This window comes from Kryptolebias marmoratus, linkage group LG6, assembly GCF_001649575.2.
Source record: "Kryptolebias marmoratus isolate JLee-2015 linkage group LG6, ASM164957v2, whole genome shotgun sequence".
Taxonomy (NCBI): Eukaryota; Metazoa; Chordata; class Actinopteri; order Cyprinodontiformes; family Rivulidae; genus Kryptolebias; species Kryptolebias marmoratus.
The window spans coordinates 17,743,854-17,756,004 of record NC_051435.1 but is presented as its reverse complement, the minus strand read 5'-3'; the positions used below and the strand labels follow the sequence as shown (position 1 = coordinate 17,756,004).

At 39.0% G+C, this 12,151-nt stretch overlaps 1 protein-coding gene across 2 annotated transcripts in view; it reads left to right on the top strand.

Moving 5' to 3' along the window:
• Nucleotides 1–12,151, top strand: part of fgf14 (fibroblast growth factor 14) — a 108,075-nt gene that overhangs the window by 71,481 nt on the left and 24,443 nt on the right. For both annotated transcript variants that reach the window (XM_017410099.3, XM_017410100.3), the window contains exons 2-3: nucleotides 2,948–3,058; nucleotides 4,573–4,676. In XM_017410099.3, the coding sequence (XP_017265588.1) occupies nucleotides 2,948–3,058; nucleotides 4,573–4,676 (215 nt within the window). The remainder of the gene's footprint in view (nucleotides 1–2,947; nucleotides 3,059–4,572; nucleotides 4,677–12,151) is intronic.

Genomic DNA, 12,151 nt, shown 5'->3' with positions numbered 1-12,151 from the left:
CACATGCGAGAGGAAATGGACAAAAGAGATGAAGACAAACAAGAGAAAAGTGAGCCAGCGTATGGAGTAGTATGACAGCAAAATCTGAAAGCAATAATTCAAACCTTTTGAAGTGCATTTCTATGCAGAGATTATGAACAATTATTATCTTACCTGTTGCAGATAGTTTTGTGAATAACCCCAGTCTCTGCATGACCAAGACCAAAGTGGATTGGTGTTGTCTTAAAACAAGTGTAGGTTTATTTCAACACAACAGCTCTGCACTTTGATCTTGGCCATATTTGGACTAGCTGTTAACTTGTCAGTCTGACAGAATGAAACTGTTTCTACAGACTGAGGTCATTCAAAGACCTATCTACGACAGATAAGATAATAACTATTCATAACCTTGCCACGAAACCCCACCGCATAACCATTGGCCTAAATTACTTTTAAATTACACATCTTGTTCATTTTTATAGGATTCGATTTCAGCCTTCATTTATTTCTTACAATTATCTCCCAATTTTTCTGAGTTTTTTTTTTTTTTTTACTTTAATCCTTTACAATTTTGTCAAATTACACAATTTCTACAGATGTTCATCCTAATCTGCTTGGTGCTGTGAACCTCCAAAGATCAAACCCAGATAGGGAATCTGTGTGTGTGTGTGTGTGTGTGTGTGTGTGTATGTTTGAGATAGACTGGCTATCTCACCCCAGGGAACACAACATCATATGATTTATAGCATCAATGGAGGAGCCGAGTGCACCTCATATACACGCGCATAGACACAGATATACGCAAAGATTTTACCTTGCCAGCCTCCACTTAGGCTGTTTTAATTATTACAGATTGCTCTACGCTGATCTGTCAGTGTTTAAAGGCTGCTCAAAGTCCTGAATCGATCACAGGTTCGCCAACTTGGCGCATCATCACAAAAAGTATTTGCTTGAGGGAATTGTGCAGTCATTAAAAATTCATGTGAAAACGTCCGTGTATTGCCGGTGTTTTTTTTTTTCTTTCTTTTTTTTCTTTGCTGGGGTCCTGTGGAAGTGAGGCTGTTCTGAGATAAAATGCACACCCAACCTAATACTGGTGCTGCAGTGTTTCAAATAAAGGACTCTGTGGACTTTAGTGACCATTATTTGCCCTAACTGCTGGATGAGATAAGATTTTAGACTGAGGCTAACATTAGCTTGTATCGTATGTTTTGATATGACTCTTTAACTGTTTGGCGTCATCACATGTTTTCTTTTGGTCCTAGTCAATAGGGTGCCAAGAAAACATGCTGGGAAGTTATTTTTCCAAATCATAAAAGTTGTTTGACTATTGTTCTAGTATTTGAAACTTTGAGCCTAGCACTAAATGATATTTAGATGACTGAATCTTTTTGCTTTAGCTGTGTGGGGGAGACCCAAGCCCCGGGATCCTGGATAAAAAACAGAATCTCTCGTTCATTTTGAGCATCATTATAAATAAAGTGTGAAAAGCACTCACTTTCAATTGTTACATAAAAAAGATTTGTTTGATTACATCCACATATGAACAGTTCCACAGCGTTCTACATTTTATGTTGGATTCTCCAATTCTGTGATTTAATCTGTTTTTGGCAAATTGTAGAAATTATATAGTTCTACATGAGGAGTTTTTTTCTCTCCTTATGTGGCAGGGGAATATTTTAAGATGTCTGGAATCACGAGACATCCCTTTTACTTGTGGATTAGTAATCATAGTGCTCAGACCTTAGTATCTTTTGGAGTGAAAATACTTTCACAGTGGTCTGAGTCTCACACCATCAGTGAGTGTGAAGAGTTGGGTTAAGGCGATAAGATTATCATAGTCGTAAGATGATCAAGCATGAAATACACAAAAGAAAACAGTTAAAAGTTGGTGTTTCTGGCTGAATGTCTGCGACAGCTTTGACTGAACTTATTGTAAATACTGTCCTGTCAGCCTGTCTCAAGCCTCGTGATGGCACTCAGACATATTCTGCTTTAGCCTCCTTTTCACTGCAGCACAACGGTACGATTGAATGCTGAAGCAGTATCGCTCAGATGTAGTGCCACCTTTCTCAGATATCAGAGATACCCTATGCCATCACCCATCATTACCATTTCAAAAGACGATGTCATGACCTGCAAAGTAACAGAAAAACTTGACTCTGCCCTCAGCTAGGAACCTCTAGAGACCTCTTGAGATCTAGTCTGTGACTTTGCTCTCCTTCCTCCCTCCACCACCCCCACAAAGTTGCTTTCAGGGAAGATGGTTTAGACACAGATTTTTTTTTCTTACCTCCCTAGGGATTTCTCAGAATGAAATGTGTGTGATGGCTGTCTCTACAGTTAGTTTTACGTTGAGCGTATATGTCCGTAAAGGCCCACACAGGCATGCACAGACGAAGAGATATTATCATTTAGTTTTATCTAAAGCAGCTTTAATCCAGAGACTTTTTTGATACTTTTGCCTTCATGTTTCCACATCTCATTACAACCCATGTAAAATGCCAACAAAATGAAACACGACACATTGAGCTGCGGCGGCTCAGTGCAATCTAACCGCAGAAGATATTTATTTACTGTAAACACATGGATAATTCTCCTGTCGGATGAGTTGGAATCTGCAGGCGCTCTTACATCCTCCGTACTGAAAGCCCAGAGAGGGTGCTGTTGGGTTCATTATGGGAGTCAGACAGCCACATATTAATTCTGACGCCTGTAATTGGATGGTCTGTCTCTGAGCAGGATGGGGCTTATAAGCAACAAAAGGTAGCTGTGGGATTTGCCCATGAAAAAAACAACAACAAAAATAAACAGAAGAGTCACTTGGTGGGGATTTTTTGGCATTACTGAAAAAAACAAGGTCATACTATGCTAAATCATGTGCTGATTGGAAGAAAATAATTAATGTGTTTCAATAGAATTGCTTCCCCTGCAGAAGTCCTAACTATTTTCTTTATCTCTCCTGCAGATCCCCAGCTCAAGGGTATAGTGACCAGGTTATATTGCAGGCAGGGATACTACTTGCAAATGAACCCCGATGGCTCTCTTGATGGGACCAAGGATGACAGCAGTAATTCTTGTGAGTATCTCCATGTTGGCCTTCAGGATCAAACATTTTAGAGGTGTGATTACTTTGAACCTCCTTGAGCACAATCTTATGGAAGATTTGGAGCTGTTTGATGCCTACCTTTTAGAAATGTAACTTTCTGGTGCAGAAATTGAACTCTATCTTCTCTAACCCGTAGGCCAATACTTTCCCTCATGTTTTAGCTCTTGGAGGGAATAAAATGTCTTCTTAAAATGGAGCCATTGGATTACACCAGTTTGCCCTAACAGAGAGAGAAAGTGGACCAGGAAACAGTAGGCCTGACACAGAGGAAAGTGGTATTATTAGCTTGTTCTGGCACTCACTGCTCCTCTAGCGCTTCAGGCTAGGTGGTTAATTTGATTCGAGGTCCTGGTGCTAATGCTAGCCTGACACTCCACATTGTGTCACTTAACTGCTGTCAGCAAAAGAAGATTTGGCACATGTCACATCTGATCAGCTGAAATAACTTATTGAAACAACAATTTTTTATATATTTAGTCCACATAGGGCAGAGATGACAATATATGTCAAGATCAAATAAAGTGTTGGCAGTTCACATTAGGGTTTAGATATTAAAATTCATTACATGCCACTTGAATCTAAAAGTCTAGATTAGGTTTCCCTGAGTTCCTAAGATATCAAACATCCAACATCAATTGGTTTTTGAAGCAATAGAGGTTGTTATGCATCTTTGAGTATCATATATATGCAGATACTCTTTCACAGCCAGACCACTCCTGATGTTTCTTACCACAGCAATCATTAGCTATACCAGACCCAATAAGTCCTCCTTCTTCTTGTTTTTTTGGCTGTTCCCTTTTCAGGGGTCGTCACAGTGAGTCGTCCTCCTACATCTGATTCTGTTTTCTGTGTCCTCTGTCCTCACTCCAACTACCTTCATGTCCTCCCTAACTGCATCCATATGCCTCCTCTTTGTCCTTTTCCTGGCAGCTGCATCTCTAACATCCTTCTATCAATATACCCACTGTCCCTCCTCTGCACATGTCCAAACCATCTCAGTCTGGCCTCTCTAAATTTATTTCTCAGTTGTTCAACCTGTGCTGTTCCTCTTATGATCTCATTCCTAATCCTGTCCATCCTTGTCACTTCGAAGGAGAACCTCAACATCTTCAGCTCTGCCACTTCCAGTTCTGTCTCCTGTCTTTGTGGCATTGCCACTGTCTCCAAACCATACAACACAGCTGGTCTTATCACTGTGTTGTAAACCTTTCCTTTGACCTTTGCTACCACCCTTTTGTCACAAATCACTCAATCAGATCACAATTTCATCTGCAAACATCATAGTCCTATAACTCCATAACAACAAAAAGTATGCTGATGAATGAGATGGTTGCTTCAATAACATTTACTTCTCAGAGAGCAAGGGGATACTATGGCTGGTAAACCTAAAAAAGCACTTTATTATCTGAAACTATAAATAACATGTTGCTGAATTTTTTAGTAAATATAAAAAAAATAATGTACATGTTTTGTTTTTTTTTCAGCTTTGTTTAACCTTATTCCTGTGGGCCTCAGAGTCGTCGCCATTCAGTCAGTGAAGACAGGTTTATACATCGCCATGAATGGCGAGGGTCATCTCTACACATCGGTAGGCACTGTGTTCTATTCTATTCTATTCTATTCTATTCTTCAGAAAATGTTAATTTTGCTATGTTTGATTTAAATGATCTGTACTTAAATAAAGTCTTTCTAGCCAACCAGGATACTCAAAGCGCTTTCCAACATAATCTGTGCCCTTATCTACCCATTTAAACATATTCATACACACTCAGCTACATCTTTACAATGCTAATATGAATAAATCATTTTATAGACTCTAATCTATAGTGCTTTAGATCACATTCATACATTGATGGGGCACATCGAAGGCAATGAGCGGTTCAGTGTCTTGCCCAGACACTTTGATGTGTGACTGTATACTACCATGAATCAAACCTCTGACTCTCATTGAAGGAACATTGTTCTAACCACTGATCCTGCAGCCGCCCTTTTACATGTAAAAACAGTCTGTGCTTTCCAATAAGAACTTAAAAATCTATACATCTAAAAAATGTGCTATATTTGCAACAGAATAATAGAATTTCATCATGGCTCCTCATGAAAGCAATAGTGTTTGTGAAATGAGGCTATGTGGAAAATCTATTAGCAGTTAATATCTTACCTGTTGTAGATAGCTCTTTACATAGAATTCCATAGTTGCAGCATCAGCTAGTTGTGGCATTTCCAGCCATAGGCACTTCCTGCAGAAACATCAGAAATAAAGTTTATTAAAACACTATTCAACTTTTTTGGTGTGTATTTCATTAACATAGAATGATATTTTCTTATGCCTTTTATTGTTTGCATTAAATATTTTGTCCTGATTTCAAGGAGGTGACTATTTTCCCTGTAGTCACTGTTATTGACCCTCTTTAAAACAAAGTGAGCTTTAGCAAGCTACGCAGCAGAGATGGCACTTTATTTTTTCTTCTTTCTTACACCTTTACTTTTTTTCTATACCAGTCACACAAATCAATCAGCTAGAGGAACCCTGGGAGAGGTGCTCCTAAGTTAGACAGGAGAATCCATCAGAATTGCTGTCTCTTCTTCCCTCTGCTGTCTTTGCGTCTCTAATTCTCAGAGCACAGACCAGACATGGCCTTATTATTCTTCACTCATTACTGTAGGGGCTCCTTTGAGTAAGCTGTGATTCTCAAATGCTTAATCACTTAATTTTGAGCATGAAATGAAATTCAAATTAGAAGGATTGACCTAGAATCCTGTGGATTTTCTTGGAAAATTGTACAACAGGGACTGATATGGTCTATGTTGCAACACACAAGGTGTTAATCTCCAGTTTGTTGGTTATACACAATTATTGTAAATACAAACTCCAGGAAAGGCAGAAAACAGAAATGATTAGCATGAATTCAAAGCAGTTTGCCAAATACATTAAAACCATAGAAGATTTAAATGATGTAAAAATAAGTCTATCTATTCAGATCAAAAGAAAAAGATGCAGGGAACCAGAAACCACTAATTAGGCAGATTTATTTATTTATTTTTTTAATGACACAACAATTTTGGTAGGCTTTGTCTGAAAGAAATAGTTCAAACATAGTCTTGCAAGCAGTGGGGGTTTCTCTGTCCTGTACCCCAACTGGGAGCTGGTTGCAAAGAAAAACCTAAAAGTGCCACCTCTCATTCTGATGGGAGAAAAAGAGGTGGAACAAAAAGTTCTTTTGCACTCTGAGAGTGAGAACTCTTCTTTGGTTAGGAGGATCAGTGAGATCTTTAAGGTAGATGTGGCTTGAATGTGACAAAAAAAAAGATTTTAAATTTGAGTCTAGATTTTGCAGGAAGCCAACACAGGGAGCATGCAATCTCTTTTTTGATCTCATCATTGTTTGGATTAGCTGAGAGTTTTCAGAGACATTTCTGAATATCCAGATAAGTTAAGTTGTGATGTAACAAATTAATTATCCACTTTTTTAGAGTAAATGGGGAATTAAAGATAATCTGAGCACAACAAAAAATCCATAATGTATTTTTTGCATGCAGAAGTGTTTTAAGTTTGCAAACTTGATCACTTGACTTGAGTTAACCAATGAATGACACTTTGTAGTATAAAAAAATGTTTGCGTATTAAACTAAAACATCACTAAACATTTTAAACTCCCCATTTTAACAGACTGTAATCTTGAAACATTTCACAGTCATACACCAGTTCAAACACCTACATTAGTTGCTGAACAACAAAAGCAACATCAAGATACAAACTAAGGTGCATCAGTTTGCCTGTAAAGAATAAAAAGAGAAGAATAAAAAAAAGAGAACCCTACAGTCAAACACACTGAAACCTTTATCAGACTGTCAGGTTGCTTTCTTGACTCTGGGACTGTTGATACAAAAAAGATAAAGTCAAAAGCAAATTGCTTTACTCAGTATCAGAGAACTCAGTATGAGGTGAAGGTGGTGTGTTTGGTATGGCTAGAAGCACATCACACAACTCTGGAGAATGAATATAAAGAGAAATATGAACAGACTTTATTCTGACCAGCTGTGAGTGTTGACTTGTGTCCAAAATATAAAGATGTTAAGCTAACCAAGTGTTGCACACTCGAACAAAATTGATGTCGAGACATGCGGTGGTTGTAAATTTTCTTTACTTTCTTCTTTTCTTCTGAACATACAAACACATGTGTCAGTTCGATGTGCGTTACACATATATCTGGCGTCTTTTCCTACGTCTTCTAAGTCACTAACTGAAACTTAGGACCCGAGGCTGCCCCAAGCGCCTGTTGAAAACTAATCTTTTTCAACCCTCGCCTCTCTCTCAGCTAGAACCGTTATCCTCAATATTCAGCTAACCATCGACAATGAAACAGTGCTTTTAGTAACTAAACAAAACAAAATATTCATAGGAAGGAGAATAGAATAGTATAATAAAAGGGGGGGGGGGTCCTTTGACATAAAGTCCCCAACAACTGGTCCCCCACACAAGCATGGAAGAAACAATCACCAGACAGGTGTTGAAAAACTTCCCTACCTCCAATAAACAGAATATACAGTAAGTGTGTTCACTGATTTGGTAATTCTGACTAAAGAATGTATATTGAGTAATGGCCCACACTTACAGTTATTGAAATGGTGACTCTATCTCATAGACATAAATGCCTCACCAAAAAGAAGTTCATTTTTTATCTGTCTAACTGGTAGCAAATTCTCCCATGAGCCACTGGACAGATTTTAAGGAAACTCTCTGAAAGCAATCAATGGTTGTACTGTACATCTATAACTCTTTAGCTTTTGGAATCGGTACAATTCAAGTTTAACGCCACAACTCATCGACCTTGTCAGACACAAAAATGGCTGTAACTCATCCAGTTTTACAGATATTGAGCTAAGATTTGGTGTGATAGTAGGTGACAGACACCCCTAACAAATACTCTGAATTCTAAGAAATCACCTAACATCTTTGTTTAAAATGTTTGCATGCAAAGTTGTGGGTGATAAGGAATGCTAATTTTATTATGAAATGTTTTCACCGTTGTTGAAAGCTCTGCTGAAAGTTGTTGCAGTGAAAGCACTCCAGACTTGCTTAATAACTAATAAAACGTCCTAATTAACATCCAAATGTAGCAGATATTATAACTATGAATAGGTTTGAGTCTGATTATTAGATCATTTTATCCTGTAACCTGTTGACATGTTTAGTTTTGTCAGAGGAGCTGTGAAGGGGGTATCAAGGGTTTGCTGCCCCCTCGGTCTCCATCTGCAGCCTATTCCTTTCCTAATGGATGTTTTGATCAGACGTCAACCATCCCAACCACCCACTCAAAGGTCTCTTTTTGCTCCTGAGTGTGTGAATGACATCAAGTCTGTTAATGGCAGCCTTGCAAGATGTTCTTCATCCTCCTCCATCTTCACCACCCCCTTCCTTCTGCCTCCTCCGTACTGCTCCACAAGCAGGGTTCACCCATCCCTCCCATTATCACAAGAAAAAAAAAATCTCTCAGTCGACCTTTTCTAGCATATTAAGGGTACTTGGTATTTTTTCAAACACATTGTGAAAAACTACTTTGATGAAGTTTAAACACATGAAAAAACAGGATGATTTGTGATTTGTATGAAAAAAAACATTTAATTAGAAAACACTGTGTTAACCTAATTTCTCAAGCAACCCATTATTAATATTAATTACAATTTACTTGGCCACTTGTCTTCTTTCACAGTTTCACAGACAATGAGGTGGCTTTTACTACAGTGATGTACTTTGATAATGAACGACACTTGAAGTGAATCAGGAGAATTCCACTCAAGCCTTTTCAAGGCCTCTGAAGGCACATCATAATCTTTTGTGTGAGGCACCCGAGGCGACTCAAATGACAGAGATAGCATTAAAGTGACGGCGCGGCCCAGCACAAAGGACACACCGCAGAATAAAGGAGGGGTTCAGTCATCTCACTTCTTTTCAGCTGGCTCCCTTTGTATCCGAGCCAACAAACTTTGGGTTAATTTCTCCTCTAGACTGCTCTCCGACTGAAACATTTCTTCTGTAATCTAATAGAAGGAGGTGTTCTCGGCTTGTTGAATGATGGAGCAGAAACAGGATTTACGAAAGTCCCCTGATAACTGTAATATAATTGATAATGTGAAAAATGGACAACTCTAAATGAGAAGAAAAGTAAAAAACTTTAATTATCCCACAGGGACTTTATTATTAAATCCCTAAAAGCTAACAAGGAAGTGTTAGATTGTGTTACACATGATGAAATTGTGGTGCCAGAGAAAGCAACTCTCCAGTGCTGATTTTTTTTGTCTTTTTCAGTCCTGCTAATACAGTCTCCTGCCATCTCTCTTGTGTAAAGGTTCAGCATTTTATGGTTGGCTAGGTTTCTTTAGAACCACTTCTCTGTTCCAGCCGTAGACTAGAGTCTCCTTGCTGCAGGTTTTCTTTATCAGCAGCTTGCACTTGTTAGAGCTACCTTGTATGGCTGTCAAATTGACTCGCCACATCTCTCGAGTGGTCCTTTTAGAAATTAAATTATCAAGAGGACCAATCTGGAGCAGTGCAGAAGCATTAGCTTCCCTTGTTAAAGGCTGTATCATCAAACACACGAGACAAAGGGCATCTGCAAACTGCTGTGCCCAATTCAGAATCTATGAACGCTCCGAGGAGCTAGATGTGAGTGCTCCTTCCTTTTACATCAAAATAAAAAGTGCATGGTGACAGTAATATGAACCCAAGTGATTCCTTTGAAAATACTCAAGCCTGAAGCCCCAATAAGGAAGGTGTTTGATAGTTTCCTTGCTAACATTTTTAGCCATTTGCCAACCTCTTAGGCAATTTTGCAAATGCTCTTCGGAATTTCTGTTTGTGAAAGACACCGTTTGTTGTACCTTAATGCAATGAACGAGAGTTGCAAAAATTAAATTCTAGGCTGACAGGGTTATGCTATTTTAAATGACACGTTTATTAAGTTAACTTCAGCTTACTCAAATAACTTTTCACTAATGCAACTCTTACCAATTTAGAATAACCTTGAACGACCCTACTTTCCCCCCAAAGTATAGACAAGAAAATATGATTCAGTAGGTTATGTATGAATCCGGGGGATCACAAATGGTCTAAAATAAAATGAAGTCGGTTGTCATGAAAGTTCCATTGTAAAAAGTAAAGAAAATGTTTCCATTTTTTTGGTCTGAAATGTGTGACCCGTAGTTAAAAGTGTTGCACTTTATGGTGCTCAGAGCTGAAGTGGGGGTATAGCCTCATTATTTCTAAAGTGTTGCTCTCTACTGCCTTTAATGCAGAGTCAGGAATAGGAGAGCTGAAGGGAGGGCAGCTTCATGTATTAATGAACAACGAGGCTGGAGGAAAGCTTCAAAGCTCAGCTGGTAAACTGCAGGTCAGAGCCAAAATGAGATAAGAATAGAAGAACAGATCTGTCAGTCATTTTTGAATATCCACTTTTATTGGCAATGCTGTTGCACTTGCTTACTGAATATTTGCTCATAGGGACTTGATTTACTTCTGTCTAATATTATCCTCCCAGAGAAATAAGCTTTTAGTCGTGACAATCAAGGGGTTTGTACAAATTAGTTGTACAAACTGATGAAAAAACATGGAGTTCCCTCCACTGTTTGTTTGGCTTTACCTGCAGGGATTATACCAACCCAGAGCTGTAAATCATGCACAACACAGCTGACTTGTCTTCCAACTCTTTCCAGGTCAACAGTGTATGGTCTGTTGCTGCCAGGGCTTTCCTCTAACCACCCTGTTACCCCTCCAGGTTACTCTGTGCAGCGAAGTGCAGCTGCTGTCTGAATTTACATGAGTCATTTTATGACTGACTGACTGAATGAATCACCTGCAAAAAGATGCCATGACCTTCAGCATGCACTGAGGTGGTTTACAGCCAAGTGTGTAGTGGTTGGGATGAAAGTAAGCTCCTCTAAGTCTGAGGCTATGGTTCTCTACAGGAAACAGGTGGAATGCTTCCTCCTGGTTGGGGTATGAGTCTACCCCAGGTGGAGGACTTCAAGTATCTGGGAGTCTTGTCTTGTCTTGTTGAAACTGGAGATGGATTGACTAATCAGGTCCTCGTCTACAGTAATGAGGGATTTTTTTTTGGTCTGTTGTGTTGTAAAAGGAGCTGACCCAAAGGCAAAGCTCTTGATTTGCTAGTCTGTCTATGTTCCAGCTCTCACCTATGGTCATGAGTCATGGAACGTGACCAAAAGTATACAAGTACAGATACAAGTTGCTGAAATGAGCTTCTTCCATAGGATGGCCAGGCTCAGCTTTAGAGGTATATCAGGTGAGGAGCTCTGTCATCTGAGAGGAGCTTGGAGTAGAGCCGCTGGTCCTCCACATTACAAGGACTTTGTTGAGATGGTTCAGGCATCTGATTAGGATGTCTCCTTGGTGCCTCTCTTTGGAAGTTTCCCAGGCATGTCCCACTGGGATAAGAAGCCTTAGCAGACCCAGAACTTTCTGCAAGGGTTATGTATCCTCTTTGGTCTGTAAATACCTTGGGATTCCCTCAGGAGGATTTGGAGTGTCACTGGGGAGAAATACTTTATCTGGGTTTCCCTGTTGGACCCGTTGCCTCCGCAACCCAACCATGGATGAACAGCTGAAAATAGATGAAGACATCATTGAATGAGTGACAAAATTATTTTAAGTCAGATCCTTTTCTGAAATTTCTTTGGTAGGTGGATAAATGTTCACTGTATATAAACCATACATCAAGAAAGTGTGCTTGTGCTACCTGATTTTCATCAGCTCTTGTATTTTCAGTGGCTCATTTGTAGCTTTTTGAGCTACCAGCTGATCACAAACATTTTTTCATCTATGACCTTTCTTATTATTACATGTCGATTCACTTATTGATCACTTTTTTCCATTATCCCTTTCTCATTCTGGAGAACGGCTAGTTAAATTTAAAAAAAGATTTAAGTTATTTAGCTTAAGGAGAATTGTTTTTTTCTCTGTGGTTCTTAGACATATATTGAGAAGAAAACTTTGTATTTTTAAATGTTTCATTCTTCCATTTTCCCCCCTAATTTTCCACATTC